This window comes from Vitis riparia, chromosome 3, assembly GCF_004353265.1.
Source record: "Vitis riparia cultivar Riparia Gloire de Montpellier isolate 1030 chromosome 3, EGFV_Vit.rip_1.0, whole genome shotgun sequence".
NCBI lineage: Eukaryota > Viridiplantae > Streptophyta > Magnoliopsida > Vitales > Vitaceae > Vitis > Vitis riparia.
The window spans coordinates 3,677,831-3,705,062 of record NC_048433.1 but is presented as its reverse complement, the minus strand read 5'-3'; the positions used below and the strand labels follow the sequence as shown (position 1 = coordinate 3,705,062).

Genomic DNA, 27,232 nt, shown 5'->3' with positions numbered 1-27,232 from the left:
TGAGAGAACAAAAATACTTTCCATAAAACCACTTGTGCTTGGATACCAAACTGATGTCAGACAATAAACTTTCGGCTCCCCACTACGCAGGCGAGATTTCAATTTTCAATGATACTGTGAGCTCCTGCAAACAAAACGACGACACTTTGATTGTAATATACACCTTCATCAAGAAAAATGGCGCAGGCCAATTACCGTATCTACGATTTTAATCTGCACCGTCAAAATAGCGAAAATCATGAGAGTGCAGGGAACGAATATGGACCGCCGCTACACCAAAGTTTCAAATGTTAAAGAAGTAGATCTACAAACGCAACGATCAGAGTGAACGAAACCCTCGATGGAGGAGAAGCGTCGAGAGGCCGGAAGTCTGCCGCCGGCGAGCTCTTCTGCTGGGACGGTTACAGCAAAGGTGACTGAAACGGAGCCTAAATCGGAGCCTCCGTCGTCTCGCCGGAGAGCCGGAGGCCAGAAGAGGAAATCCAATAACCTCAGCGCTTCTAATTCGACGCCGTCGAAGCGCCTCGCCCGCGAGAAAGCTTTAGCTCCTCCTCTCGCTTCGATCCACAATGGTCCTTGCACCAGAGCTCGCCAATCTCCAAACAACGTTTCATCGGCTGCTGCTGCCACTGCCGCGGCGTCTGGTGCCTTGCAGAAGTTGGATCAGCCGGACGCGGCTCCAGGGGCTTCATCCAGTGGAGCTGGGCTGACTGCAGAAGAATTGAATGTGAAAAATGAAGATTGGGAGGCCTTGGAGGCTGAGATGGCCGCTGAGTTTGAAGCTATAAGGTCTCGTGATGCTAATGTTCATGTGGTTCCGAGCTCATCAGGCGAGTCTGAATATCCCAAAACCCTAATTTCTGTGCATTTGATTATGTTTGTTTGCTGAGAAAAGGAAAAGAAAATGAATATTTGTCTCGTATTTTACGAAGTTGGTATTGAATAAGGAAATATTCACATCTACTGAGCTAAATAGAAGCATTAGGTTTATCATTTTCTAGGGTTTGAAATTGGAACTCCAAATCCATAGTCTGCATCTTTTCTAAATTTTCCGAGTAACCAAAAGGAGCATCAATTTTTTTACCTGTAATTCAATTTAGCTTGCCTCTTAATAATACCCTAGTTTTTGTTCCTTTGGTTTGGTTGAGGATATAGACTAGTTTACTAGAAGACTCCTTTTCCAGTGGTTAATTGCTGAGGAAACTAATGAAAAGGAAAGAAAATGAAATCTTGAATTTTGTGCTTTTTTGGTTATTTTGGTTTTTGAAAAATACAAAATTCAGATAAGCCAAGGTGAATATCTCTTAGAGCCCATTTGGGAGTGATTCTGGTTAAGACAATTTTGTTTATAGCTACTTTTGTTACATTTCTTATTTTATGTTTTTGAATTCATAAAATCATAGTATCTTTTATATAAAATACAAGAACTCTTTAGAGGTTTACAATGAGAAGGTAATGGTTTTAAAATCATTTTCAAAAAAAATTAAGGTATTAGGAAATTTTTACTACCTCAAATTTTAGAAAATTTTAAAATGATTTTTAAAGACATAATGTAAATTTATATTTGTTGTACAAGGTGTTATACTTTTTATATAAAATTTATCACTATTTCTTATTTTTAAAAGCAAAAAATAAGAAGTGCATCCAAACAAACACTTGGTGTTTAGATATAAATTAAAAAAAAAAAAAGTGGTTTAATTGTATTTTTGGTAATGTATTATATAACAAAAAAATGACTTTTGGAAGAATCATTTACCAAGTTATTATCGAGGAACCACTTGGAGCGATCCTCTAGATTTTTGAAATATTTTCAAAATCTTGTCAAGGACCAAATTTTTTTGTAAGAAATCTCTTCCAAGCATTAGGAAGTGCATTTAGCCCATTTCAAAATCAGTCCCAAATGGGCTCAATCTAAGTTGACTAGTGTCTTTTTATTTTTCTCACCTATCAAATAATGAAATTTTGTATTTTTTCTCTTTTCCCACATATTAGCAACCAAGTAGGACACCTTTGGTTTTTATTTTAGTGTTACGGAATAAACTATTCTCATAAAGATGAAGGGTTTTGGAATGGACTACATTCATAATTTTTTATTTTTTATTTTAAGTAAGAGAATGTATTAAAACTGCATAAAAGCGCACAAGAGTGCACTAGACATAAACAGTGAGCGAAAAAAGCAAAACTAAAAGGAAAGAAAACAAAAAACTACCCTCTCCCTCAACAAGAGCCCCATCCATTCAATCTACACAATCAATTAAGGAAAAAGAACTCTCATTTATGTTCTCCCAAATCCGCATAGCAAGATTGTTAAAGAAAGAACTTTTTTCTTTTTTTGATAGATAGAAAAAGATGTATGTAAAGAAAAGAAGAGACACCAAACGCAATGCCCTCAAAGTATACAGAGAGTTAAAAGAAAGAACTTTTAAGACCTTGATTTGACGTTTCCTCGTCTTTGAACACTCTTTAATTTCCTCTCTAAATAGTCCAAATTATACATAATGGGGTTGCTCTTCAAGCCTTCCTACACTTTCTTCCCTCAAAAGAACCTTGTAACCCTAGTAGGGTGTCCCTAACAGAGGCAGAAATAACCTTGGGAATGTTAAATAAAGAGAACACCAACAACCATAAGATTCTTGCCTTGTAGAAGAATGCGGTTAATGGATGTTGCCTCCTCTTTGCAAAGAGCTCACCTATTAACTAATGACTAACCTCTTCTTTGGAGCCGATCTAAAGTCAATACATTCCCCCCAACAAGCTTCTCAAGCAAAAAGCTTGCTTTAGAAGGAATCCAGGAGTTTTGAATAATCCCTGAAGGAAAAGGGGTGACACAATCTGATTTTAACAGAGAGGAAAGGTCTCTTACAAAAAACCTTCCTTTGTTTTTTTTGTTTTTTGATAGATAAAGTGAATTATATTAAACGGAAAGAGGAAACACCAAAATAGTGCCCTCTAAGTATATAGGGAGTATGCTAAAGCAGCCCAAAAGCTCGAAACCAAGGGAGGAGGAAATAAACAACAAAACCCCTACCCTTACTTAGAGCCTAGCCACTTAAAAAAGCTAACAAGAGAAGAAAAGCTCAAAACTATAAACTCCTTAACCCAAGACCAAAGATTGCATACAAAAGAATATTTCAGTCTTTGAAGCGAAAGTTCCTCATTCCCAAAGCTAACAAATTCCTTTCCTTCCAGACTGACCAAAATATACATTAGGAGGCCATTTGCCAAGCCTTTTTACGGGTTTTCCCCACAAACGCTCAATGTCACCCAATGAGAGTTTCCTTCACTGAACCAGAGAGAACCCAAGCCACACCAAGTAGGGAGAAAATAAGATTCCACAATGCCCGCATCTTTACACAATGAAGTAAAAGGTGATCCACTATTTCTACTTCAGAAAGGCATAGAAAATACCTATTTGCCAAAGAGTACCCCTCCTCTGGAGTTGCTCCAAAGTTAAAATTTTACCCCAGGAAACCTCCCAAGCAAAGAAAGCTACCTTAGGAGGTACATTCGCCCTCCAAATACTACCACAAGGGAACAAAGAAGAACCTCCGGGCTCCATAATAGAATAAAGCAACTTGACTGAGAAAGCTCCACTCTTAGATGCTATCCACACCACTTTATCCTCGTCCTTCCTTTGCACCCTAAATGCTTAGATCTTAAGCATAAAACGCTCCACCATCTCAATCTCTCAATCATTAAATGCCCTTGAGAAAAGAGGGGTCCAACCATCCCCAACACCGTCTGGGCTCCAAATATCTGATACCCAAGCATCTTTAGCCATGGAAATGGCAAATAAAGAAGGGAATGACTTGCAAAGAGGCTCATCTCCACACCACTTGTCCTTCTAGAATCTCACTCTCCTACCACAACCCACACAGTAGGCTAAACTACTATTCAAACACAACCACTCCTTTCTAATTGCTTTCCAAAGCCCGACACCATACCTCCCGCTTACGGCCTGAGTGTACCATTCCCCCCTCCTCTACATCATATTTGTGACTGATGACTTGCTTCCACAAAGCCTCACTTTCAATGGCAAAGTGCCAATTCCACTTACTCTAGAAAGCTTTATTCATCAAAGCTAAATTTCTCACACCCAAACCACCTTTCTTTCTTTCCAAGCAAACCAATTTCCACCTAACAAGATGTGGCATCTGCACAAGAGTTCCTCTACCCCACAGAAAATTCCTCTGGATCTTCTCCAATCTCAACCTTACTTTTCTAGGCAAATAAAAAAGAGACATGAAGTAAATACGCATGCTAGAGAGAGTGCTCCGGATTAGAGTGAGTCTTCCACCTTTTGATATATACTGTCTCTTCCACATTGCAAGCCTTTTTCAAAACCTCTCTTCAACTCCATCCCAAACCACCTCTGATTTGAAGGGTGTCCCTAAAGGCAGACTCAAATAACAGGATGGCAGACCACCCACTTTACAACCCAACTCCAAGGCTAAATCCTCTATATCATGTACCCTCCCCACCGGGATAAGCTCGTTTTTCTCCAAATTAACTCTCAATCCTGAGCAAGCCTCAAACCACGTGAGAAGCCAGCTTAGATACGTCAACTGATCATGAGACTCCTCACAAAACACCAAAGTGCTATGCGCAAATAGCAAGTGTGAGATCAGTATCCCCTCACCTCTCCAGCCTCTCACCTTCCACCCTAATAAAAATCCTCCACTAATAGCCCTTCTCAATAAGCAACTAAACATCTCCATGGCTATCACAAACAAATAAGGGGAGAGAGGGTCTCCTTGTCTCAAACCCCTCGAACTTTGGAAAAAACCGGAAGGAGAGCCATTTATAAGAATAGAAAATCTCACAGTAGAGATGCACCACTCTATCCACTTAATCCATCTCTCCCCAAAGCCCATTTTTTTAAGCACTGCCAACAAGAACTTCCAGCTGACATGATGATAGGCCTTCTCTATATCCAACTTGCACAACACACCCCCTTGATTGCTTTTCAACCTAGAATCCACAACCTCATTTGCAATCAAAACTGCATCTAGAATTTGTCTACCCTCCACAAAGGCATTTTGGGGTTTCGAAATCACTTTCCCCATAACCTTCTTGATTCTATTTGCCAACACCTTGGCCAACGACTTGTAAAGGCTTCCCACAAGGCTAATTGGCTTGAAATCTTTCAAATCTTCTACACCACCCTTCTTTGGGACTAAAACCAGGAATGTGGCATTCAAAGACTTTACAAATCTGCTCCTTTCATGAAATTCTCTAAAAAAACCCATAATCTTCACCACATCTCAACAAAAAAGCTAAAAAGTCATGGTAAATCCATTGGGCCCCCGGGGGCTTTGTCCTTGCCTAGATCTGATAGAGCTACAAACACCTCTTCTTTCGAAAAAGGAATCTCCAAACCCTCAACCTCACTGCTGACTAACCCCATAAAAGACAGCCCGTCGATACAAGGGCGCCACCCCTCTTCTTCTGAATATAGCTTTTGAAATGCCCCCACTACACTATTTTTTAAATTAATCTTCTCCGAGTGCCATCAACCATTCACTTTCAACTTGGACAATCAGTTTCTTCTACTGTGAACATTCGCCATCCTATGAAAAAATCTGGTATTATTGTCCCCTTCCTTCAGCCACAACTCCCTAGAGTAATCTGGCCAAATTACTCTATCCTCCTACTCCTTCATTGACTAACCTTGAAGTTGAAAGAGGAACCTCTCCATAGAAGCTAACTCCTAATCATTTAGATTCCTAGCGAAATGGAAGTTCTAATCCCCTCCTCCCTCCCTTCACTCCTATAAATCTACCACCCACACCTCTTCTGCATCGGATAAGGCAAACAAATTGGGGAACATCACGTTTAAAGTCTCCGCACTATACCAATTATCTTTCCAAAACTTCACTCTTTTCCTACCCGCAACAACATAGGGAACTCTTGAATTGAAGAAATCTCACTCTTTACTTATAGCTTTCCATAAAGACCCCATAAGTGTTTCTCACCCAATGATGAAAAAATCGGTAATTACGGATATATCGAAGATATATTGACAGATGTTTTGACATAAAATATCGGTGAACTTAAAATTGATCAGAAATTATAAAAATCTAAGAAAAAACTCTTAAAAATAAAATTAGAAGTATAATAGAATTGTAATGATATATATATATATATATATATATATAATATAATTTATTATATTTGATAATAATATTGTACGTGCTAATAAAAAAATATGAATTTCATAAGTATATATTTATTATTAAATTATATCAAATATTATTCGACAATAATATTGTGATATTTGATTATAATATGTCTAATTTAAAAATATATTTAATATTAAAATTATAATTCATTTAATTCAATTATTTTTTTTTGATAAGTAAGCACAGAATATATAGATAAGAGGCCAAAAAGCCACACGTATACAGGGGGTATACAAATTAGCTAAGCCTCACCACCAAAAAACAACAAAAAACCCACCAGCCCTTAATTGGAGGCTATCCACTCCAACGAGCCTATAAGAGACATCGACCTCTCTCCACTATACATTCTCGCCCAACACCATAAATTACAGACAAAAGAATTTTTAAGTTTCTGAATATCTATCATCCCTCCCCTAAAAGCAAGCCTATTTCTTTCCTTCCAAAGGGTCCAAAAAATGTACAACGGTATAGACTTCCATATCTTTTTCCTTTTTTCCCTACAAAAGGGCCCCTCCAGCTTAACAAGACCTCCTTTACAGTTTCTGGAAAGACCCACTGAACACCAACCAAAGCACATATCATATCCCATAGGACTTTTGCCACTGTACAATGTATGAGGATGTGATTTACAGTCTCCTCTTCGCAACCACACAAGAAGCACCGATTAGGGAGATGCCATCCTCTTTTCTGAAGCCTATCAAGCGTAAGCACCTTACCCCAAGTAGCTTCCCAAGCAAAAAACAGAATTTTTGTTGGGACTTTATCCACCCAAATGTTGTTCTTCGGGAAATTATTAGTCACGGTATTTACCACCAAGTTGTATGCTTCTTTTACTTTAAACTGTCCGTTTCTCCCCCCTTTCCAAAAAACAGCATCCTCTTCTAAAGTAGGCTTGAACCCCCTCAAAAGATGGAGCATATTACCTACCATTTCCAGCTCCCAATCATTGAAACCCCTCACAAATCTTAAATCCCAATCACCATGGCCCACATTCTGATCCCACATTTCTTCTACTGTGCCATTCCTATTAACAGCCATCTCATAAAGGTGAGGAAACCTTTGGGACAGCACTGTACAACCGCACCAAGAGTCATTCCAAAAGCTGATTTTGGAACCATTCCCCATATTAAACGCCATGTTTTCCCAACACCACTCTTTTTCCTTCATAATTTCCTTCCAAACCCCTACTCCAAACGCCCCATTAGCCTTTTTGGTCATCCAACCAAGACCCTCTTGCCCGTATTTCGCCAAAAGCACTTGTTTCCACAGATTTTCCTTTTCACAAGCAAACCTCCAAATCCATTTTCCCAACAACGCCTTGTTTAGCGGGGTTAGCTTCCTTAGACCAAGCCCCCCCTTTTCCTTCTCCGTACACACAACCTCCCACTTAACAAGGTGCACTTTCCTTTCCAAGTTTCCTCCTCCCCAAAGAAAATCCCTTTGCACTTTTTCAAGCCTTCTCGCAACCGACTTTGGCATACGGAAAAGAGACATTTGATACAATGGTATACTAGCCATTGTGCTCTTAATAAGAATGAGTCTCCCGCCTTTGGAGATATATTGACGCTTCCAATGCGCAAGTCTTCTTCTCATCTTCTCTTCCACCCCATCCCACACGGCAGCACTCTTGTTAGGAGCCCCCAAAGGCAACCCTAGATACACCGAAGGCAAAGAGCCCACCTTGCAGCCCAATTCCGCAGCCATCTCCTCCATCTCTTCCACCTCTCCAACCGGGAATATTTCACTTTTATCCAGATTTATCCTTAATCCTGAGGCGGCTTCAAACCAAAATAGAATCCAACCCAAATAAGTTAGGAACTCCTTCTTGGCTTCACAAAAAACTATAGTATCATCCGCAAAAAGTAGATGGGAAACATGCACAGGCTGCCCTCCTCCTTGGATCCTACATCCCGACAAAAACCCCCCTTCAACAGCCCTCCTAATCAGATTGCTCAACACCTCCATCCCCATCACAAAAAGGTAAGGGGAAAGGGGATCTCCTTGCCTCATCCCCTTAGAACTAGGAAAGAACCCAGCCGACACTCCATTCACCAACACCGAAAACTTGGCTGTGGATATGCAACTCCACATCCACCCCATCCACTTTGGACCGAACCCCATCTTTCTCATGACTTTCATCAAAAATTGCCAATTTAAACTGTCGTAGGCTTTCTCTATGTCCAGCTTACAGATAAGACCTCTCTCTCCCCTTTTTTGCCATGCATCAATTACTTCATTTGCAATTAAGGAGGCATCAAGGATCTGCCTCCCCATTACAAAAGCATTCTGATCAGTTGATACCACTCTCCCTATCACTTTTTTGAGTCTATTGGCTAAAACCTTGGCCAAGAGTTTGTACAGCCCCCCCAAGAGACTGATTGGCCTAAAATCCGCAAGATCCTCTGCCCCCCCCTTCTTGGGAATCAAAACCAGAAACGAATTGTTAATGCTCTTGACGAAGGCCCCTTGCTCATAGAACTCTTTGAAAAATTCCAGCACCTCCTCTTTAACCAGGCCCCAGCATCTTTGCCAAAAAGCCATAGTAAAGCCGTCCGGTCCCGGGGCTTTGTCCCCATTCATCTCCAACAGGGCACTATGGATTTCCTCCTCTGAGAAGGGGTGCTCCAAATTCTCTGCCTCTTGCTGATTTAGATGCTCTAACTGTAGCATTTCAATATCCGCCTTCCAATCTGAATTTTCCATAAGTAAATGTTGGAAAGCATTAACAACCCCTTCTCTCACATCCTTCTCCTCAGTCATCCACACCCCATTTATCTTAATTCTGTCCATATGATTGAATCTGCGATGGGCAGCCACCATGCGATGGAAGTAGCCTGTATTTTTGTCCCCTTCCCTTAGCCATAATTCTCTAGAATGCTGCCTCCAGTGAGTTTCCTCCAATGAGACCCACTTAGCAAAACTGTCCTTTGCTTCCTTTTTTGATATTGTTTCCTCCTCTGATAGTCTTCTCTCACATTCCACCTTGTCCCAATGATCCACTAATTGAAGGGCAGCAGCTTTATTATCTTCCAATCTCCCAAACACTTCCCTATTCCACACTTTAATAAATGATAATATATGTATAATTTTTAATACTTAATTAATATATTAATGATATTAAAAACACTATGAAGAAAATTATCACGATAATTTTATATTTTTGGTATTCAAATAGATAAAAAAAATTCATTTAATTATAAAATAATTATAATCGATTTGTTCTTTAAAACATTTTTTTAAAATTATGTTTATATGTTGAATTTGAATATATATTTATTTGGTGCAACTTATATAACAAGGGATAAATTTGCCCCAATGGTTGGCTCAACACATCGCAAACCTTTTGGCAGGGGTTCGAGCCCTTGTAGTGAAGAAAAATGTAGTCATTTTTGAAGTTTGATTGCACATGCTGCGTTGACCACCCCTTGACCGCCCTAAAATATCGTGATAAACCGACAATAAATAGGTAAAATTCCAAAAAATAAGCGAGATCTGCAATAAATTGCCAAAATATTGCAACACCTATATTTCTTTCCCATATATCGTGTCGAGGTCTATTGATACTCAATATTTTAATCACTGCTCTCACCCCACATGATCGCCACCCACCCCCCTTCTTCCTTCCCATATTTCCCCTTAATGACCTTCTTCCAAAGTGTTCCCCTTTTACTTGAGTAACATCAACACTATTTGCAAAGAAGAGTTTCATGTAGCAAAAAGAGAGAGAACAAACACCTAATCCACCTTTCTCCTTTACCTTACAAATGGACAACCACTTCACTAAGTGGGCTTTGTTCTTTAAGGCTCCTCCTCCCCAAAGAAAGTCCCTTTGAGTTTTCTCTAGTCTCAACCTCATTGTTCTTGGGATAGTGAACAAAGACATGAAGTAAATTGGTAAGCTAGAAAAACTGCTACGAATTAGCTAAAATTTGTCCCCTTTTAGAGATGTATTGTCTTTTCCACAAAAAGAGCCTTTTGCAAAACCGCTCTTCAACCTCATCCCATACCACTTTTGACTTGTAAGAGGCCCCAGTGGAAGACCTAAGTAAAATGACTGTAGTTCCCCTACCTTACAATTAATCTTTGAAGTCAACACCTCCAGATTGTCCACTGAACCTACTAGAATCATCTCACTCTTATCCAAATTTATCTTTAGCCCTAAAATAGCTTTGAACCACATGAGGAGCCAAAATAAGTTAGTGACTTGATCTAGAGAAGCCCCGCAAAACACAATAGCATCATCAGCAAAGAGCAGACTACATTCATTAAAAAATCTTAAATGTGGGGTTTGTACTAATTGCATTTTGATTTCAAGGATGAATTCTGAAAATTGCATTTGGTTAGTTGACTTGAGAATGCATTCTTGGAAAATGAATCCTCTATTTGTATTGGAGTCCCATAATTTCAAAAAAGTAAGAATTTATTACTTTGCCAAGTTGTTGGTGCAACATGGAATATATTTTACCATGCTTTAGACACAAAAAACTTATCTCTCATTTGAATACACTTCCTGTTTTTTGTTTTAAAAACAGAAAATAGTAATAACTTCTATGTAAGAAGTAGAAACATTTATGCAAAAAGTATAGGCTTACCTTATGTTCTTAAAAATTGCTTTCAAAAATTGTAAAATTCGAGATAAAAAAAAAAAAAATTTAATACCTTTTTATACACCATTACATTTTTAATATAAGCCTCTGAAAGTTTTTGTATTTTATATAAAAGGTGCTACTATTTTCTGTCTTTAGAAATAAAAAAAAGGAAGTATATCTAAACAAACACTTTAAAAGTAGGTTTCCCTGCTTGATAAGACATCACCACTTCAATGCCTCTACTGCCACTGCCAACACTGCAATGTCATTCTTATGAAATGGTAAGTGCCAGTCTGCCACGGTTACCATCATCTTGCCTTTCTCTCTCTAACATTCTCACAATTCCTGTGTCCATTACCAACACCTCCTCCACCAGTCACTGGCACTGCATTATTGCCTTTTCCACTGCCTCAGTGTGGCCATTGCAATTGCTGGCACTATTATTGTCATCATTGTTGCCTTTTCCACCACTCACAAGGGAAGTTCATTTTTCTAACTGGTTCATCTATTTACTTATATAAGTTTGAGATTTAGTAAGGAAATCTCAAACATTATTTCTTGCATCCCTTAACCCGATTTTTTCCACCACCTATAAGGGGAGTTTATTTTTTCAACTGGTTCATCTAGGTAATCATATAAGTTTGAGATTTAGTGAGGAAATCTCAAACATTGTTTTTTTTCATGCCTTAACCAGATTTTTCATTTTGGAAAATTTTATTGTTAAGGTTCATTTTAAGGTTCATACTATTTCGGAAATGTTATCTTAATTTCATGACACTGTCACAATCCTGATTTAGGATTTTGACTTCAAGATGTAGAATTCATTTGTTTACAACTCTCTCTACAGGTTGGTTTTCATGGACAAAAGTTCACCCTCTTGAGGAGCAGGCAATGCCTTCATTCTTCAATGGAAAGTCTGAGAACCGGAATCCTGATATGTACAAACAAATACGTGACTGGATTATGAAGAGATTTCATGGAAATCCAAACACGCAAATTGAAGTAAAAGATCTATCAGAACTCGAAATTGGAGAACTGGATGCAAGACAAGAGGTGATGGAGTTTCTGGATTACTGGGGCTTGATTAATTTCCATCCATTCCTACCTGCAGAATCTAGTGTGGCAAATGGTGATGATGATACGGCTAAACAACTGGATTCTTCCGTTGAAAAATTGTATCGCTTTGACATGGTACAATCGTGTCCACCAGTGGTCCCAAAAGCCAATATGTCCGCACCAACCATGGCATCTGGGTTGTTTCCTGAGTCTGCCTTCGTTGAAGAGTTGGTTAGGTCTGAGGGTCCATCTGTTGAGTACCATTGTAACTCCTGCTCAGCTGATTGCTCCCGCAAGCGTTACCATTGCCAGAAGCAGGTTGGTTGTTTCCTAAGAATCTTTGTTTAAATATGGAGTTGTATTGGTTATGCTTTGAAGATCCATGGCAGAAAAGAGGTTAGTGGTGTCTAGCAACTGATATGATTTTGGGGGTGGGGGGTTCGTGAATGTTTATTGAGGTTAGCCGTTTTACCTCTATCAATAACATAAATGTTGTGTCCACAAGAAACAAAATTGCCAAAGTATTTGTAGCTGAGGCATACCATCTCAATCTTTGATCACACAAAACCCATAAACTCCTCAAACAAGTGAATATAAATTATGAAATGGGAGAAAAACCAATTCTATAATCCTTTCCAAATTCATTGTGCAACAAAACAAATTTCAATATTAATTTTTATACGAGTTTCATTGGAAAAAAGGAGTGCAATTTATGGGGAAAAAGAGACTAAACAACTGATTTCCCAAAAAGAAATTTAAAAAAAAAAAAAAAAAAAAAAAAAGAGAGAGAGAGAGAGGAGAAGAATTCACTAGATGAGAATAGAGGAGAGAATACACTATTAATTGCAAGTGGAGAAAGATTAATGGCTTGATTATTGTTCACAGCATTTGGTGGCAGCTTGACTAAGATTTTACTTGGTGACTAAAACCTCTCTCCTGCACATATGTACTTGCCGTACACATCTACACATCACTCTTCCTTGCCTTTAGTACATAGCAAGCAAATTTAACTTTTTGCAAGAGGTATTGGAAAAGTATACTTGGAGTAATTTCAAGTTTCTCTCTTTTCTAAATTTTATTTTTGTAATTTTTGGTCTCTTGTGGACATCATGCTCAGCTTAAGGAATATCTAGCATCTATTTTAGATTTTCCTACTCTTCTCTAGGTTAAGATTTATTGATGATTTTTCTTTTATTAGGATTCATAGTTGAGAGATAAGTGCTGTATCATTTTATTTATGATTAATTTATTTTGACTGCCATCTGTCAGCTATGTCTTCTATTTGTGATTCATTTACATGCTTGCAAGCTAGGAGCATATTGTCCAGTTCCAGTTGGAATTTGCGCAACAACTAATGCACAACTTGACTGGAAAAGCCTTGTTGCTTAAGAATATTTGGTCAATTCAACATGTTTGAGCATCAAACCCCTATTTTTTTTTTTTTTTTTTTTTTTGTGGCAATGCTTCTTGTCTTGTTGAAGGCTTGGTGTTCCTTCAAAACTACTACTGATTGTGGTGGCTGAGACTGAAAGCTTAACCGATTCATAAATTAACCAAATGAATTGGATTCTTGAGATATTATATCCTATATGATTTTAACACATTTTGGTTGCAAAATTTGGTGAAGAAAATTCAAACACAATCAATATATCATCAAAGAGAAAGAAATTGGGAACCAATTTACTGGAGTCAGATAAATTTGACATTTTATATGTTGAACATGCAAAATTATTTGCTATTAACAATCAACAAAAGAAAATAAGAGTTCTTATAAATACAAACAGTTACTTCTTTTGCTACTCACAGACCAAGTGATAGTAAGGTTGTTTGCTATTTCTTTTTGAATTTTCCATTTCCTTCTTTATTTTTTAGGGATTGGAAATAAGTTGTAGTCTTGTCCAATATGTTAGCCAAATCAGTAGGAGGGGCTGTAATTGTCATTAATGAATGACTGTAAGAATGGAATATGGCACCTTGAGTCAAAGAACTAGTATGTGGTATTCTTTTTGCAATAAGCAATTGGCCAATGTATAATCAGGTGGTCTATCATATATGTGTGTGCATTTTCCTGCAGATAATGCCAGAGCTTCGAATCTTGCACTTCAAGATAAGGGAATAAATCATGAGAAGTTTATTTAAAATTTCATTCATGCATATGGATTAAAATTCAAATTTGTAGCATATATCTTTTTTGAGAAAGTGGGATAGGATGATTTATGAACATTTTTTCTTATCTCAATTTCTTTTAATGTGTATTCTATTTGCTGATATTATTTTTGGTTCACAGGCAGATTTCGACTTGTGTACTGAATGCTTCAATAACCAAAAGTTTGGCTCTGACATGTCCTCATCAGATTTCATTCTCATGGAGCCTGCTGAGGCGCCTGGAGTAAGTGGCGGGAAGTGGACTGATCAGGAGACCCTCCTACTCCTTGAAGCATTGGAGCTATATAAAGAAAACTGGAATGAGATTGCTGAGCATGTTGCCACGAAAACAAAAGCTCAGTGTATATTGCACTTTGTTCAAATGCCAATTGAGGACACCTTTATTGATTGTGATGATGAAACTAATGTGAATCCCCAAGAAAATGCTGATCCAGTTTCAGCTAATAATGACTCGTCTGTTCCTAAAGACATCCCTGAATCAACAGAGAGCAAAACTGATGTTAGCGAGGGTCATCCCCCATCATCTGCAATGGAAACTTCAAAACCAGAGGGTCCACCTCTGTCTTCTCCAATGGAAACTTCAAAACCTGAGAGTCAGCCCCCACCATCCCCAATGGAAACTTCAAAACCAGAAGGAGGCAACGAAATGAAAGATAATCAGGAGACAGGTGAAGCTTGTGCCCTGAAGGCCCTTAGAGAAGCTTTTGAAGCAGTTGGTTCTCTTCCAACGCCTGGAGCCCCACTTACTTTTACTGATGCTGGGAACCCTGTCATGGCATTGGTAAGTTGAATACTTTTATGTTCTAGACGCTTTTCCATGATGGATGGCTTCTAATTAGTGTACATTTTCTGGTGTTTGTAACTTAAATGAACTCAGTTTGAGTGATTCTTTGACACAAGCTCAACATTGTTTATACTCATTTGATGTCTAAGAGTAAGTTACTCGTACAAAAAAATTTGTATGAGTTCCTCTTTCATGTCTCAGATAAATTATAGTGTAATTTCAGTGTTTATCTAGCTGCAAAGACATTTATGATTGTTAACCCCACCCCATCCCCTTGAAGTAGCATCTAAAACTGTTCCTTAACCCTTATAGTAATCAGTGGCAATTGTTCTTCCTTGAAGTTGGTGGCAAGCACCCTGGCTGGGAACATGCTTGTGTTTAAAAGCTTCTTGAGGCTCCTCAAGGATTTGGCAGAGAACTTTTTGAGACTTCAAAAATTAAGCAGGGGGTTTCCTAGGCATACACCTGGTAGTCAAGGCACGGTGAAAGTTGCATTTTCTTGTGCCCCATATATGCTTAACCATGTTTCTTTATCAGACAATATTCCACCCCTTTTGTTATTTCTATTTACAGTTTTCATGGAATGTTGGTGGATGAGGTTTAGTCTTTTTAATAGATACTTTCGATAGTGAAGGTTAGACACCATACCTTAGGGCTTATGCCTTACCATGGATGGGAGTAAATATGCTATAACCTGATTTTGCTTTTGGAAACACTGTTGATGTGTTAAATTTTGGTTGTCCTTGTACAGGCAGTATTCCTGACCCAATTGGTGGGATCTGGTCGTGCTTCTGCTGCAGTTCATAGTTCTTTAAAATCCATGTCTAGCAATTCTCCTGGCATGCAACTAGCTGCAAGGCACTGCTATATTTTGGAAGATCCACCAGATGACAAGAAGGAGCAAGTTGGTTCTGAGAGGTGTGTTGACCTTATTTATATCTTATATCTACAAGGGTTTCTTAATATTGTGTCTGATATCAGTGAAAGATTTGCAGTGCTACTGCTGAAATGGTTGATCAGGATGCAAACAAAGATGAAAACATGAAAGATGTGAACGAGAAAGATGAAAAACAGAAGGACGTAAACCAGAAAGATGAAAGCCAGGAGGACGAAAACCAGAAACATGAAAACCAGAAGGAATTGAATCAAAAAGAGGAAAACCAGAAGGATGTAAACCAGAGAGAGGAACACTCCATATCAGTTTTGGAGGGCAGTGATACGTTAAAAGATCAGAATGAAAATAAAATTGAGGATTCTGTTCCAGAAGAAAAGTTATCGGTTCCTCCCAATGGTGAATGCACTGAGAAATCACTTGCTGCAAAAGAACCAGATGTTGTGGTTTCTAATGACAGTGAACCTGGTATTTTGAGTCAATCAAGCAATTCAGATTTGCCGAAGGATTGCCCGCCCAATTCTGTGGACAAATCAGATGATTTGACACCAAAGGCAGGGCTTCTGCCTAGTTCTATGAAGGAGTCGGGAGATGGAGCTTCAGTAAAGGACCACTCTCAACCTTCTGAGGCACCAAAGGATGTGGATACAGTGCCCGAGTCTCTGCCCCTACAAACAAAAGAGCCCCGGCAATCTCTTACCTCTAACACTTTGGTTGAGAATGGAGCAAATACAGGTATTCTTTCTTCAAAATTTTCTTGTTGGGTCAGAGAATCATGTTGTTTATACATGATGGATAATTAGGAACCATTTGGTGCCAACTTGGGAATTACCATTAAAAATATTGTTTATGAAAGCTGGTGTAAAGAAGTTTGAGGAATACTTCAAGAAAACCATTCATCAATTAATTTGATCACGTCATTCTTTTACTTTATTTTTTTGTGCGTGTGTGGGTGGAGCGGGGTTTGTCTTGGAGGAAGCAATGTATGTGATAAAACTTTAAAACCATATAAGCATATTTTGCCATTAGAAGAAGTTTAGAATGGTTTAGTAATATTTTGAATAACTTTGAATGGTGTTGTATATCTTTTCTTTTTATGTGAAAAAATATTTGGTTGCAAATTATATAATGTGCTGGTGTGTGCGTGTGAGTGGATGGTGACTATTTGTATTAGAGGGAGCAACATACGTGATAATGCAGCATAACTATGTAAGCATACTCTATTATTTAGAGCATGTTCCAAATGGTTCAGGAAATTTTCAAATAATTTTGGATGAATTCTAGTAACTGACTTGAGTTGTGAAATTATGTGGGTAGGTGTGGCTATTGATGTCGGTGTCACTGGGGGTATAGCCAAGAGATATTAACAAAAGTATCAAACTGCATGATGGTTGTCATTTGCACGAGGGTGTGAGAATTTTTAGTAACGGTTATGTTTTGCCGAGTGCCTGTCTTTTCTTATGATTTTCTTGTGTTGTTGCAGGCAGGGATCAAACAAAGGAAGGTAAAAGCGAGAGCCATGACTCAAGCAAGACAAAACCGGATCCTAGTATTGATAAAATAAAGCGGGCTGCAACTTCTGCACTCTCAGCGGCAGCAGTGAAAGCAAAGCTTCTTGCAAATCAAGAAGAAGATCAAATCCAACAGCTTGCTACATTGTTGATTGAAAAGCAGGTATTCAATGGCGAAAAAGGCTCCAGGTGTTGTAGTCATTGATTAAAAGTTCGGGAATTTAATTAACTTGAGAGTTTTGCTTTCATTGCAGCTGCATAAGCTAGAAACCAAATTGGCTTTCTTCAACGAGATGGAAAGTGTCATTACGAGGGTTAGGGAACAAATGGACAGGTCTAGGCAAAGACTTTACCATGAGCGGGCACAGATAATTGCAGCGCGACTTGGCTTTGCGGGTTCCTCATCTAGACCAACAGCCCCATCATTACCTATCAATAGACCTGGAATGAGCTTTCCAACTTCAGTTCCAAGGCCTCCAATGGGCATGACCTCTCAAAGGCCACCAATGTCGAGACCCATGATGATGGCTCCTTCCTCATTAAATACACTTGTATCTAGTACAGTGGCAGGAAGTTCAATTCGGCCTCCCAGCCAGGATAAACTTTCATCAGTCGGCACAAAGTAACATTTAGTCAAGGACATATGGGTGCAATCTCGTTCACTCTACTACAGTGTTTATCTGCGCCCGATTTTACTAAGTAAGTAATTTTGGTTATTCCCATTATTATATTATTATGTTGATTATTGAGGTGCTGCTTTAGAAACTCCAAACATAGGGCTAACTGAATGCGACCTCAGTCCAAATTTGCCATTGTTGTGATACACATGAACACATGCTAGCTTACTTTGTGGAAAAAGAAAATTGGGACAATGGGTTGATTTCATTTGTCTCCCAAGAGGTTTTAACTAAATACATCTGACTTCCATTGGTTTGAAACTTCATTTAAACTCTTTATCATTTTCATATATTATTTTCATTCACCTCCTTTCTTGCTCGAAATAACAAAAGTTTTAAATGAAATTTCAAAATAATGGGAGTTTGGTGTATTTAGACAAAACCTAAAGGGAGGTGAGTGAAATTAACCTTAGAGACAATTCTAATAAAAACACGACTGCTCAACTGTGACATTGAACTAGTTGGCCTTCTTTGGGTTTGCCAAAGAAGGGCTTTGAGAGGATGAGATTTCTTATGCAGAAGTTAGTGTTGTGAACTTGTAAACTTAAGACATCTCTAGTTCAACGTGAAAATTAGATGGAAAACAAGGTGGAGCGAGGGAGATTTCATTGCACTCTATGGGAGTGCAGAGACTTCATTAGCTGCCAGAATGATACCATTTCTGGAGGACAGTCTAAACATGTTATTATTTTGTCTCATATTTTATTTAGCGAGTGATGCGGGGTGATATTTTTCCCCTTTTCTCTTAACTCTGACACTTGGGGTGCTTCATTTTTTTATTCAGCCAAATCTTGGAAAGCTATTGCTCAAGTTTGAGTTGAAGAGCCCGACAGCTACCTGTGTAGGATTTTTGCAGGCCTGAAACCTATTCTCATCTCCTCTTCTGCATCATTATGGGAAGAGCGGATTGATGCTCATTGGCATCCTTCCCTTGCTGGCCCCCTTTGAAGCAAAAAGCGAAAGCCTTGTTTGTGATGGAAATTCGAGGGAAAGTAGTTTGGTAACTTAAATAGCCCTCAGCTGCTAAGGGGGTTAAATTTGTCCTTTCAAAGATCTGTATCTTTTTCTTTGACCTTGTCCAAACACCTTAGAAGCTTCAATGTTGAAAAGTAGAGGCTTCATTTGGATGCCCATGGTTTAAAATTTCCATGTCATAGTCTAGCTTTGATTTGGTGTTTGCTAGAAGTTAATCTGAGTCATATTTGGAAAAATAAAAAATAAAAAATCCGAGTGCCTCTCTTCTTGTAACTTTGAAAATTTACATAAATATGTGATCCATTAAATCTTTGTGAAATAAGATGCATTGAAAGATCTTGAGGTCGATTGTCTCATGATTAAACCCAAATAAATTAGAAAAGGGGAGAGAGAAATTGACAGGTCCACGGGCCTATGAATGAAACGGAACAAAAAGAAAGAAGTTCTCTCTTCAAAGACCCGGCAAGTTTAAAGCATAAAATAAACAAATAAAAGAGATTTTCTTTTTTCATAGACCCGTTCCCACAAAGCTTTTCTACTAGTAGTACTATTGACAACACTAGAGCTGAAATATCAATTTTACCGGAATCACACTTACACTGGTCCTACATGTCACTTTTATCATAATCAGTCTCAACCGGCCCTGCATCTTCCTCAGTAACAGCTTAAAGCGGTAACGCTAGAGAGGCCAGAAACCTCACATGTCAATATAAGCAACCCAATAAAAGACACTTGATCTTGACAATAATACATATTCAAAAACCAAATCTCAGTATTTGACAAGGAACACCTTAAATCGTTAGAATAATACGACGATCTTAACAGTCAACAATAATGGAATGGTGCCTGAAAACAAATAAAAATGTAACTCCTATCAAATGAAAGCAGATGCGATACAGAAAGCAATCAACACCCAAGACCAAGACCAACCGACACTATTAAGACCACAGAGTTTTTCCTCCCATGCCAACACTAATGTACAAGTGCAGCGTCAGATAAACAAATGAAACGGCAGTAAGGAGCCAAATTGTTTGTTGTACTTCTCAAGATTCTCATATTGTTCTGAAAGATAAGGCAATATGTTTAGCATTCACATCCACTTGACCTTTGCTGGCTGCTGCTTCCAACATCAATGGTGTCAGGCAAGTATCTTCATAACACACAGGGCAACATAGAAGAAAATTAGTGTTAGTTTCGCATGTAGTTGATACAAAGGATGATTACATATTGAATATATATAATATTTCAAACAGTTGAGTGCAGAATAAACATAAGAGGCAATTGAAGGTACTGCAAAGTCCTCATGGACACATCAAGGAAGCTTGCTCAAGAGATAACCCACACCGACATCTTATTTATAGGTCATTCTTCTAATTTTAGTTGAAAATAATTGTAACAAAGTTTAGGTCGATACTTTCTATCATCCAAAGAAATCAACTCATGATACCCCTGGAAGGATACACATAACCCACCCTCCCCAGCTGCTTAATGCCCTGGAGAGAGAGAAAGAGAGAGAGTTTGTTGATTGTTGGTTTTATAATTTAACTGATGGAACCGTTGGATTGCTGGTTTTATATTACTTGCATAAGTTTGTGGTTGTTTTTGAAGCTACGAAGGTAAAGCCAGTTTGTTTCTCCTAATCTTTCTGTAAAACAAACTAATGAAAATTATAGGATATTTGAGTTAAGTGTGTTGAGAGAGAGTTTATCTTTTGAGCTTACATCTCTTCCTCTTCCCCAGTCTTGAGGGCATTCTTTGCTATGCACTGGAAGGCTTCTTCAACGTTGATACCCTCTTTGGCAGAGGTCTCAAAGTATGGAATATTTCCTTTTGAGGCACACCAAGCTCGAGCTTTTTTGTCTGAAACCTGGAGTAGTCCACAAAAGAAAAGCATGTTGATTTCAAAAGCAACAGAGAATCACATCATATAACAAATAAATTTATAGCACCCTAACAATGAATTCCAAGACATACCACCCTGCTGTTTCCACCATCCACATCAACCTTGTTTCCTAGAACAACAAAAGGGAAATTTTCTGGATCTGAAGGACTTGCCTGCAGAAGAACCTCCAAATCATCAGCACAACTTCCAACTTTTCTAATTAACAAATCATAGATAAATGCCTAAGGACATTATTCTAGTTAACCCTATTCAACATCATTCTCAAGTGAAGCAGTTAACCTTGTATTGTTACAAAATTTATCCACTGCCATGAGCAACTCTAAATTCTTTTTGAGAATGAAAATATCATGCATTAAACTTATTATTATACTGTTGATAAGGACCCAAAAGAAGAACACACTACAAAGCCAAACAAACAATGAAACAACCCAGAGATAGATGCTATCAAAAAAGAAAGTAACAACATCACCAATGAGCATTCCTAACCAGCAGTGAAGGAACAAGAACTCATAGTGACATGCATGTTCCAAAAAGAGGTTTCATCGTAGTAGCCCTCTTCTGTGGCCAAAAGTAAAATATACTAAAAGAACATAAGAACTACCTGAATGAGAAATTCTTCCCTCCAATTGTTTAGATTGTCAAATGACTTCATCACATTAACATCATATACAAGAACACAGCAATCAGCACCACGGTAGAAAGCAACACCTAGACTTTGGAATCTTTCCTGGCCAGCTGTATCCCAGATCTGCCAAAACGAAAGGAAGTGGACTAGATTTTAGCGCAAAAAGTGTTAGCATGTTACCCAAGTAAAAACTCAGAAAGACATACCCAGAATTTAATGGTACCAAATACTAAGAACCAGAAACATCCTTATCCCAATTATTTGGTCTAGATTTTATATTATGATACAACTGGATCTCACCCTGACATCAACCTTGTGAAAATGGATGTGAAAACCTGAGCTGGGGCTTGCCATGAACCTCGTCCAAGATAAGTATATGCAGATAGGGAGACCTAACTCATTGGTTATATAGTCATAATTCATGCAATCAAGGCGCAATCTCTCTTGAGTTGCCCAAAGACTCTTAATGGGGCTTCTATGAAAAGGGTATAAAACACTTTTGATATAGAGAACAAAATTAATCTTTTAAATATTTGGCCACCTAAGAGTGCCAAATATCATACCAAGTCTACGGGAACAGGTGGCAAGTTAAAAAACCTTATGGTGCTAACTATAGAAAACATATCCAACTTGCACTTCATTACAAAACAATTAGTTGTCAAGCAAATGAATTCTGCCTGATAATGCCATGCTTACATCAAGGGCATGCAAACATTGATGACTATGCTTACAGAATCATTACACAATCAAATAATGACATGTTGTCCAATAACAAATGAAAATTAAGGGATTTTGTACAACAGCAGCCTAAATATGCATGATGTAGCAATAATATAACTAGACTTATTTGTGTTGGAATGGTAATGACTATAAACATTCTGATGGAACTAACAACAAAGGATAAATGCTTGCCTCCACACATGCAAGAGCATCCTTTCTTTACATACGGAAACAAAAGATACATTAAAAGCTCCAAGAGCGCACCAAAGTACACAGGATGTATACATGGGCCGCCTAGAGATGGTCCACACATGCAAGAATAATGTGACACACAATTTTGGCAAAACTAACTTAACAATAATTTCCTGATTAATACAACTGGCCTGTCTTTGAGGAAGAGCAGCAGTCAAATTTCATGAATGCTTCTCATGTAGATGAGTTTGGCAAACTCCTCCAATCCAAAAATTAATATGCCACATCTGACACTCAAGAATCAAGTGGGGTGCTCCACCACCTTTACTCCGCACATGGCATATTATTAGAAGTCTATGCTCACCATGAGTGCTTATACATTGGGACAGCCAGGTAACAAAAACTTTAATCTATTTTGTTAGTTTTCCTTTATTTTACCCTTTTACTCTTCATTAAACCATTACAGTATATAAAATCCTTATCACCAGGGGATGACATCAACAAATTATTTTTCGGATCTGCATGTTTAGCATTAACCGCAAAACATCACTTAAAGAATGAATATAATCTGGTCAATATCATGTGGTAAACATACAATAAATTGAGGATAATTAAAAAAAAAATTGTGACAAATTAAGCTTATAAATTGTTTTCTCAAAATTAAAATGAAGGACTAAAAATTGTATGCCCCCTCCCCCCAAATGCTAGGCAAAAAGATAACCCACAAGCTAAAGTCGTAATTGAAATCTATGACAATTTTAAAATATAAAATCTGGATGAACTTCAATTTAATTAAGGGTGAGAAAAACAAAAACAATCACAAGTAATTCACTCTTCATTTTCTGAAACTTCATTCACATTTCTTTTTTCTTTTTCTTTTAACAGAGAAACATATGATAATAGGATGATATAATCTCATTAAAAAAATGCAGTGACGATAAGCGAAATTGAAAATGGGGTAAGAGATTTTAAAAGCATTGCCTAAATTACTTCATGGAACAAGGCACTCTTTTTTTTTTATTCAAACAAGAAAAAAAGAAGCCAATGTAAAGCTTTTAAACCTAAGTAAAGATCAGATAAGCAATTCCAAAACAAAGACATAAAAACCAACTGAAAAGGCCAAATCAAGCACATCGAATTTTGGAACACACGCCCCCACATACAATAAGCTTACAAGTTTTTGCCAGTTGAGCAAGAAACTCAAAATTATCACTAACCTGTAAAGTGAAGAGCCTATCTTCGAACTGCACTTCCTTCGTCAAAAAATCAGCTCCGATAGTTGCCTTGTATTGATTGCTAAACTTCTTATTCACATATCTAAAATCAAATTCTCAAGGCAAACACACCAAAACCAAATGTCCTTTTTCATGGAGAAATCACATTATTTGAAATAATGGTATTAGATGTATTAGCTTCACTGACAACCAACATGAACTTTAAACTCATGAAATTTCAGTCCAATAAAGGAGCCCCAAAGGATACTGGTTCATCAAAGAGGTCTTCCCCACCCTGTAAAATCCCAAACAGACTAAATTAAAAACAAACAAGAGACAGATTCAAACCATATTCCCTAGAACATCTCCGAGAAATTCAAGTCAATATGCAAAACTACATAAACTCAACAAGTAATCCAGATTCATCTAATCCTCAGCTTGGTTGCTGAGAAAAACGAGGGAAAAAAACGAAATTATATTCCGAATCTCACTACTTTTCCTTGGTTTCCCACCCATAAAACAAAACAAATCCACCACAACCAAACCAAACATCCGAATCATCCATGGGAAATTTTTTGTCCCAAAGAGATCCCAAACAATTCAAAACCCAAAATTAAAATCCCAAAGCTCAAAAAACTCCAAAAATTCCAATACCTTTCCCTTTCCTACTGTTCCTCACCAACCAGAAAAATCCCCTAGGGTTTCAAATGAACCTCCGCCTAGAACGATCTAGAAAGATCCGCAAATCCAAAATCTCCTAGAAGCACAAAAAAAAAAAACAAAAACAAAAACAAAAAATATATGTACACACCGCTATCGCCGAGGATGATGACCTTGAGAAGCGTTCTCCTGCGAGAAGGCATTGTAGGGAGTCGGGACAGAGAATTCGATGGATCTAGAGAGAAAAAAGCAGAAGGATGATAGAGAAGGAAGGAGTAGCGTTTAGCGTTTGATTGACTGAATCATAAACAGCTGTATGTCTCTAAATAGTTGTTTCGCTGGGCTTACCTGTACTCCCCCCTCTCTCTACTCGCCCCCTCTTCTGAATCTTGATCCTTCCTTCTGTTTGTTTCTGGTTACTTCTTTATCCTTAGTTCCTGACTGTCCCATTTTTTTAATTAATTGCCCTCCATTTACGTAATAATATTTTTTTTTTTTCAAAATTAATATCATTCACCTTACAAAATGACTTCTAACAAATCATGAATCTAGAGAAATTATACAAAAAATTAAAAAATACTAAAATTAAAAAATAAAATAAAATATAAAAAAAAACTTGGAAAAGTTGACTCTTACAAAGAAACTTTATTGAATTATTTACGTGGTGGTGGAATGAATTTCATTATCTTTATTATAAAGTTTCTTCATATTTATTTTGTAATTGAGTGGAAATATACAAAGTTAATAGTCAAGCACGATTTACGATATTACAACTCACTCTATTCATATTGTGTACTCCTTTAAAACATGTTTATATAATTAAAAGAAACCATCTATTATAGTATCGCTTTCATAATTAAAATAACACACTACCGTATTATTTTCTCGAGAAAAAAGTCTAATAATTTTAAAATGTATTTATATAATTTATATAAGGGGTCTAACTAAATCATTATTAATTTCTTAAATTGTGTTGATGTATTTTATTTAATTGATTTTTTTTTTTAATTTCTTACATATGAGACATGACTTACTTTCTTTAAAGTCTTATATGTTTCTAGATAATTTCTAATTTCAACATATTTAGATTTAAGTTAGTTCGAAGAAATCAAATTCAAGGTAAGTGTTAGGATTGGCAATGGGGTGGGTTTGGGCGGGGCCACCCTTACCCCATTCTCGTCCCAATTAGATAAATCTCTTTCCCATCCCCGTCCCATACCCAAGGCTAGGCGGGTTAATGGGATCCCATCCCCATACCAAATGTGTTTTCGGGGCGGGGCGGGGTCCGCTGAGACCATCAGCAGCATCTTCCAATTCCGGAACAGCTTTAGAATCTCGACGGTCTCCGTCGACACATCGGAGTACTTGATGTTGGTATAGTGGTTGTCGTCGTCCCGAACCACGTAGCTCAAGTGCAGGATTGCCAGCATGAGGACGATGTCGGCGAACATGAAGCACATAAACCCAATGTAAGTATCATCGTTCACGAACGTAGCCTCGCTCCGGTTGTAGTTCAGAATGAAGGGGATGAGCCTGCCGATGACGCCCCCCATATTGAAGATACTCCAAAACAGCGATATGTATGAACCCTTCCTCCCCGGTGGGGGGTACGACGTCATGATAGCTCCCTGCCCCGCCCAGAGCAGTCCTACTCCGATTCCGAGGATGGCGCCGACGACAATGGCGAAGCCTTGGTGCTGGTAGTGGTTGTAGTAAAGGAAAGAGTCGGCGTAGAGGACGTATGTTAAGCAACCAGCGAATAGGGTGAAATGAGGGTCGAGGATGTTGTAGATGCCACCACCCAAGACGTCGAAGATGGCGAAGGTGGTGTAGAGGGCGGTGTTGGCGTTATTGGCGGCGGTGGCGTCCACCTGCCCACCTTCCCCCATCCCGGAGAGGGCGTTGAACATGCCTGGACAGCAGAAGCATACCAAGCCAATCAAACAGACCTAAACCAATGGGGAATTGTATTTGAAAATGGATTTGTTGGGCAACCCCACCACTGACTCTTCATTTTCCCCAAACCCCATTTCTCTTCTTACCCACTAGATCATATCAGAATCATATTCAAACCCAGAGTCTCTATGAATGTTGGTAATTATAATTTCGGGGCAGGGAGGGGTGGGTATCTACAAACCCATACCCGCCCTGAACCTGATTCGGGTTTCACAAAACTTTCTCATACCCGTCCCATATCCGATTAATTTATCCCATACCCGTCCCAATAAGGGCGGGGCAGGACGGGTGATCAGATTGACCCATGAAATTGCCATTCCTAGTAAGTGTGCATCGATTGATAATTTATGAAATGACTAACACATAAAAATAGATTAAAAATCCTAGAGAAAAGAGGGATAAATTGAAAAATCAAAAGTTTCATACATTCAACAACCCCTAATCACCCCGAGGTTTCAAATTTTCGGAACATGGTTTGAGTTTGTCACTTCGTTTTTAGGTAAAAAAACTAGTTCTTTGAATGTTTTAAAATTAGAAACTCTCTATAATTCTTATGGTTTTTTAAGTATAAATGGGCATGTTTTATTAAAAATTGTTTCACTCAAAAACCCTATAGTATAGTCATTTTTCAAAACTTTAACTCCCATCTCTTAAACTCTACAAACTTTAACCCTATAGTATTAATTCTTGAAAGCACTATTCAACTCTACAAATGTCGAAGATTTTGACCTTAAAACTTCAATAAGGGTTTCAAATAATTTACTAAAAAGTATGAGGGAATATTGTGTTGGGGTGTGAAAAATGGAATATAGTTGCTAATAGTATAAGACTTTAAGGAGTTAGATGCATTTAGTTATGTAAAGGTTAACAATTATAACAATTAACTAGGGTCAAACAAGTCAAAGTTAATAACTTTTTATTTCATTTATTTAAATTTACAAAAACATAATATCCCCGTTTTTTATTGTAAATAATTAAAGATTATCAAATGTATTTTTTATACACAAGCGTATTGGATTCATTACATGGGATGTCTGTGCCCGTGAGAAATCGGGGAGCCACCCATTAATAGTAATGGAACTTTGCGCAAAGTTTCTTCCCATGATATGAGTTAACACCCCTTTATCACT

General features: G+C 37.9%; 3 protein-coding genes across 4 annotated transcripts; 1 reads left to right on the top strand and 2 right to left on the bottom strand.

Moving 5' to 3' along the window:
* Positions 1 to 172: 172 nt before the first annotated feature.
* Positions 173 to 19,036, top strand: LOC117911308 (SWI/SNF complex subunit SWI3D). The gene is made up of 8 exons (XM_034825629.1): positions 173 to 830; positions 11,619 to 12,145; positions 14,115 to 14,774; positions 15,529 to 15,695; positions 15,773 to 16,404; positions 17,153 to 17,343; positions 17,435 to 17,879; positions 18,642 to 19,036. The coding sequence occupies exons 1-7, from the start codon at positions 341 to 343 to the stop codon at positions 17,804 to 17,806; spliced, it is 3,039 nt and encodes a 1,012-aa protein (XP_034681520.1). The 5' UTR covers positions 173 to 340; the 3' UTR covers positions 17,807 to 17,879; positions 18,642 to 19,036.
* Positions 19,037 to 19,559: 523 nt separating this feature from the next.
* Positions 19,560 to 24,592, bottom strand: LOC117911311 (ras-related protein Rab7). 2 transcript variants are annotated; one of them, XM_034825631.1, is made up of 8 exons: positions 24,495 to 24,592; positions 24,298 to 24,381; positions 23,755 to 23,782; positions 23,490 to 23,589; positions 21,337 to 21,483; positions 20,807 to 20,887; positions 20,554 to 20,699; positions 19,560 to 19,982 (listed from the first exon to the last, which is right to left on the bottom strand). In XM_034825631.1, the coding sequence occupies exons 2-8, from the start codon at positions 24,347 to 24,349 to the stop codon at positions 19,916 to 19,918; spliced, it is 621 nt and encodes a 206-aa protein (XP_034681522.1). In that variant the 5' UTR covers positions 24,350 to 24,381; positions 24,495 to 24,592; the 3' UTR covers positions 19,560 to 19,915. The 2 variants fall into 2 exon arrangements, with proteins under 2 accessions (XP_034681522.1, XP_034681521.1); XM_034825630.1 differs by lacking the exon at positions 24,495 to 24,592 and having other exon boundaries at positions 24,298 to 24,488.
* A 648-nt stretch (positions 24,593 to 25,240) lies between these two features.
* LOC117911613 (UNC93-like protein 1) lies at positions 25,241 to 26,419 on the bottom strand. Its single transcript, XM_034826014.1, has 2 exons — positions 26,290 to 26,419; positions 25,241 to 26,058 (listed from the first exon to the last, which is right to left on the bottom strand). Exons 1-2 carry the CDS (start codon positions 26,417 to 26,419, stop codon positions 25,241 to 25,243), a joined length of 948 nt encoding a protein of 315 aa, XP_034681905.1.
* Positions 26,420 to 27,232: the final 813 nt, after the last annotated feature.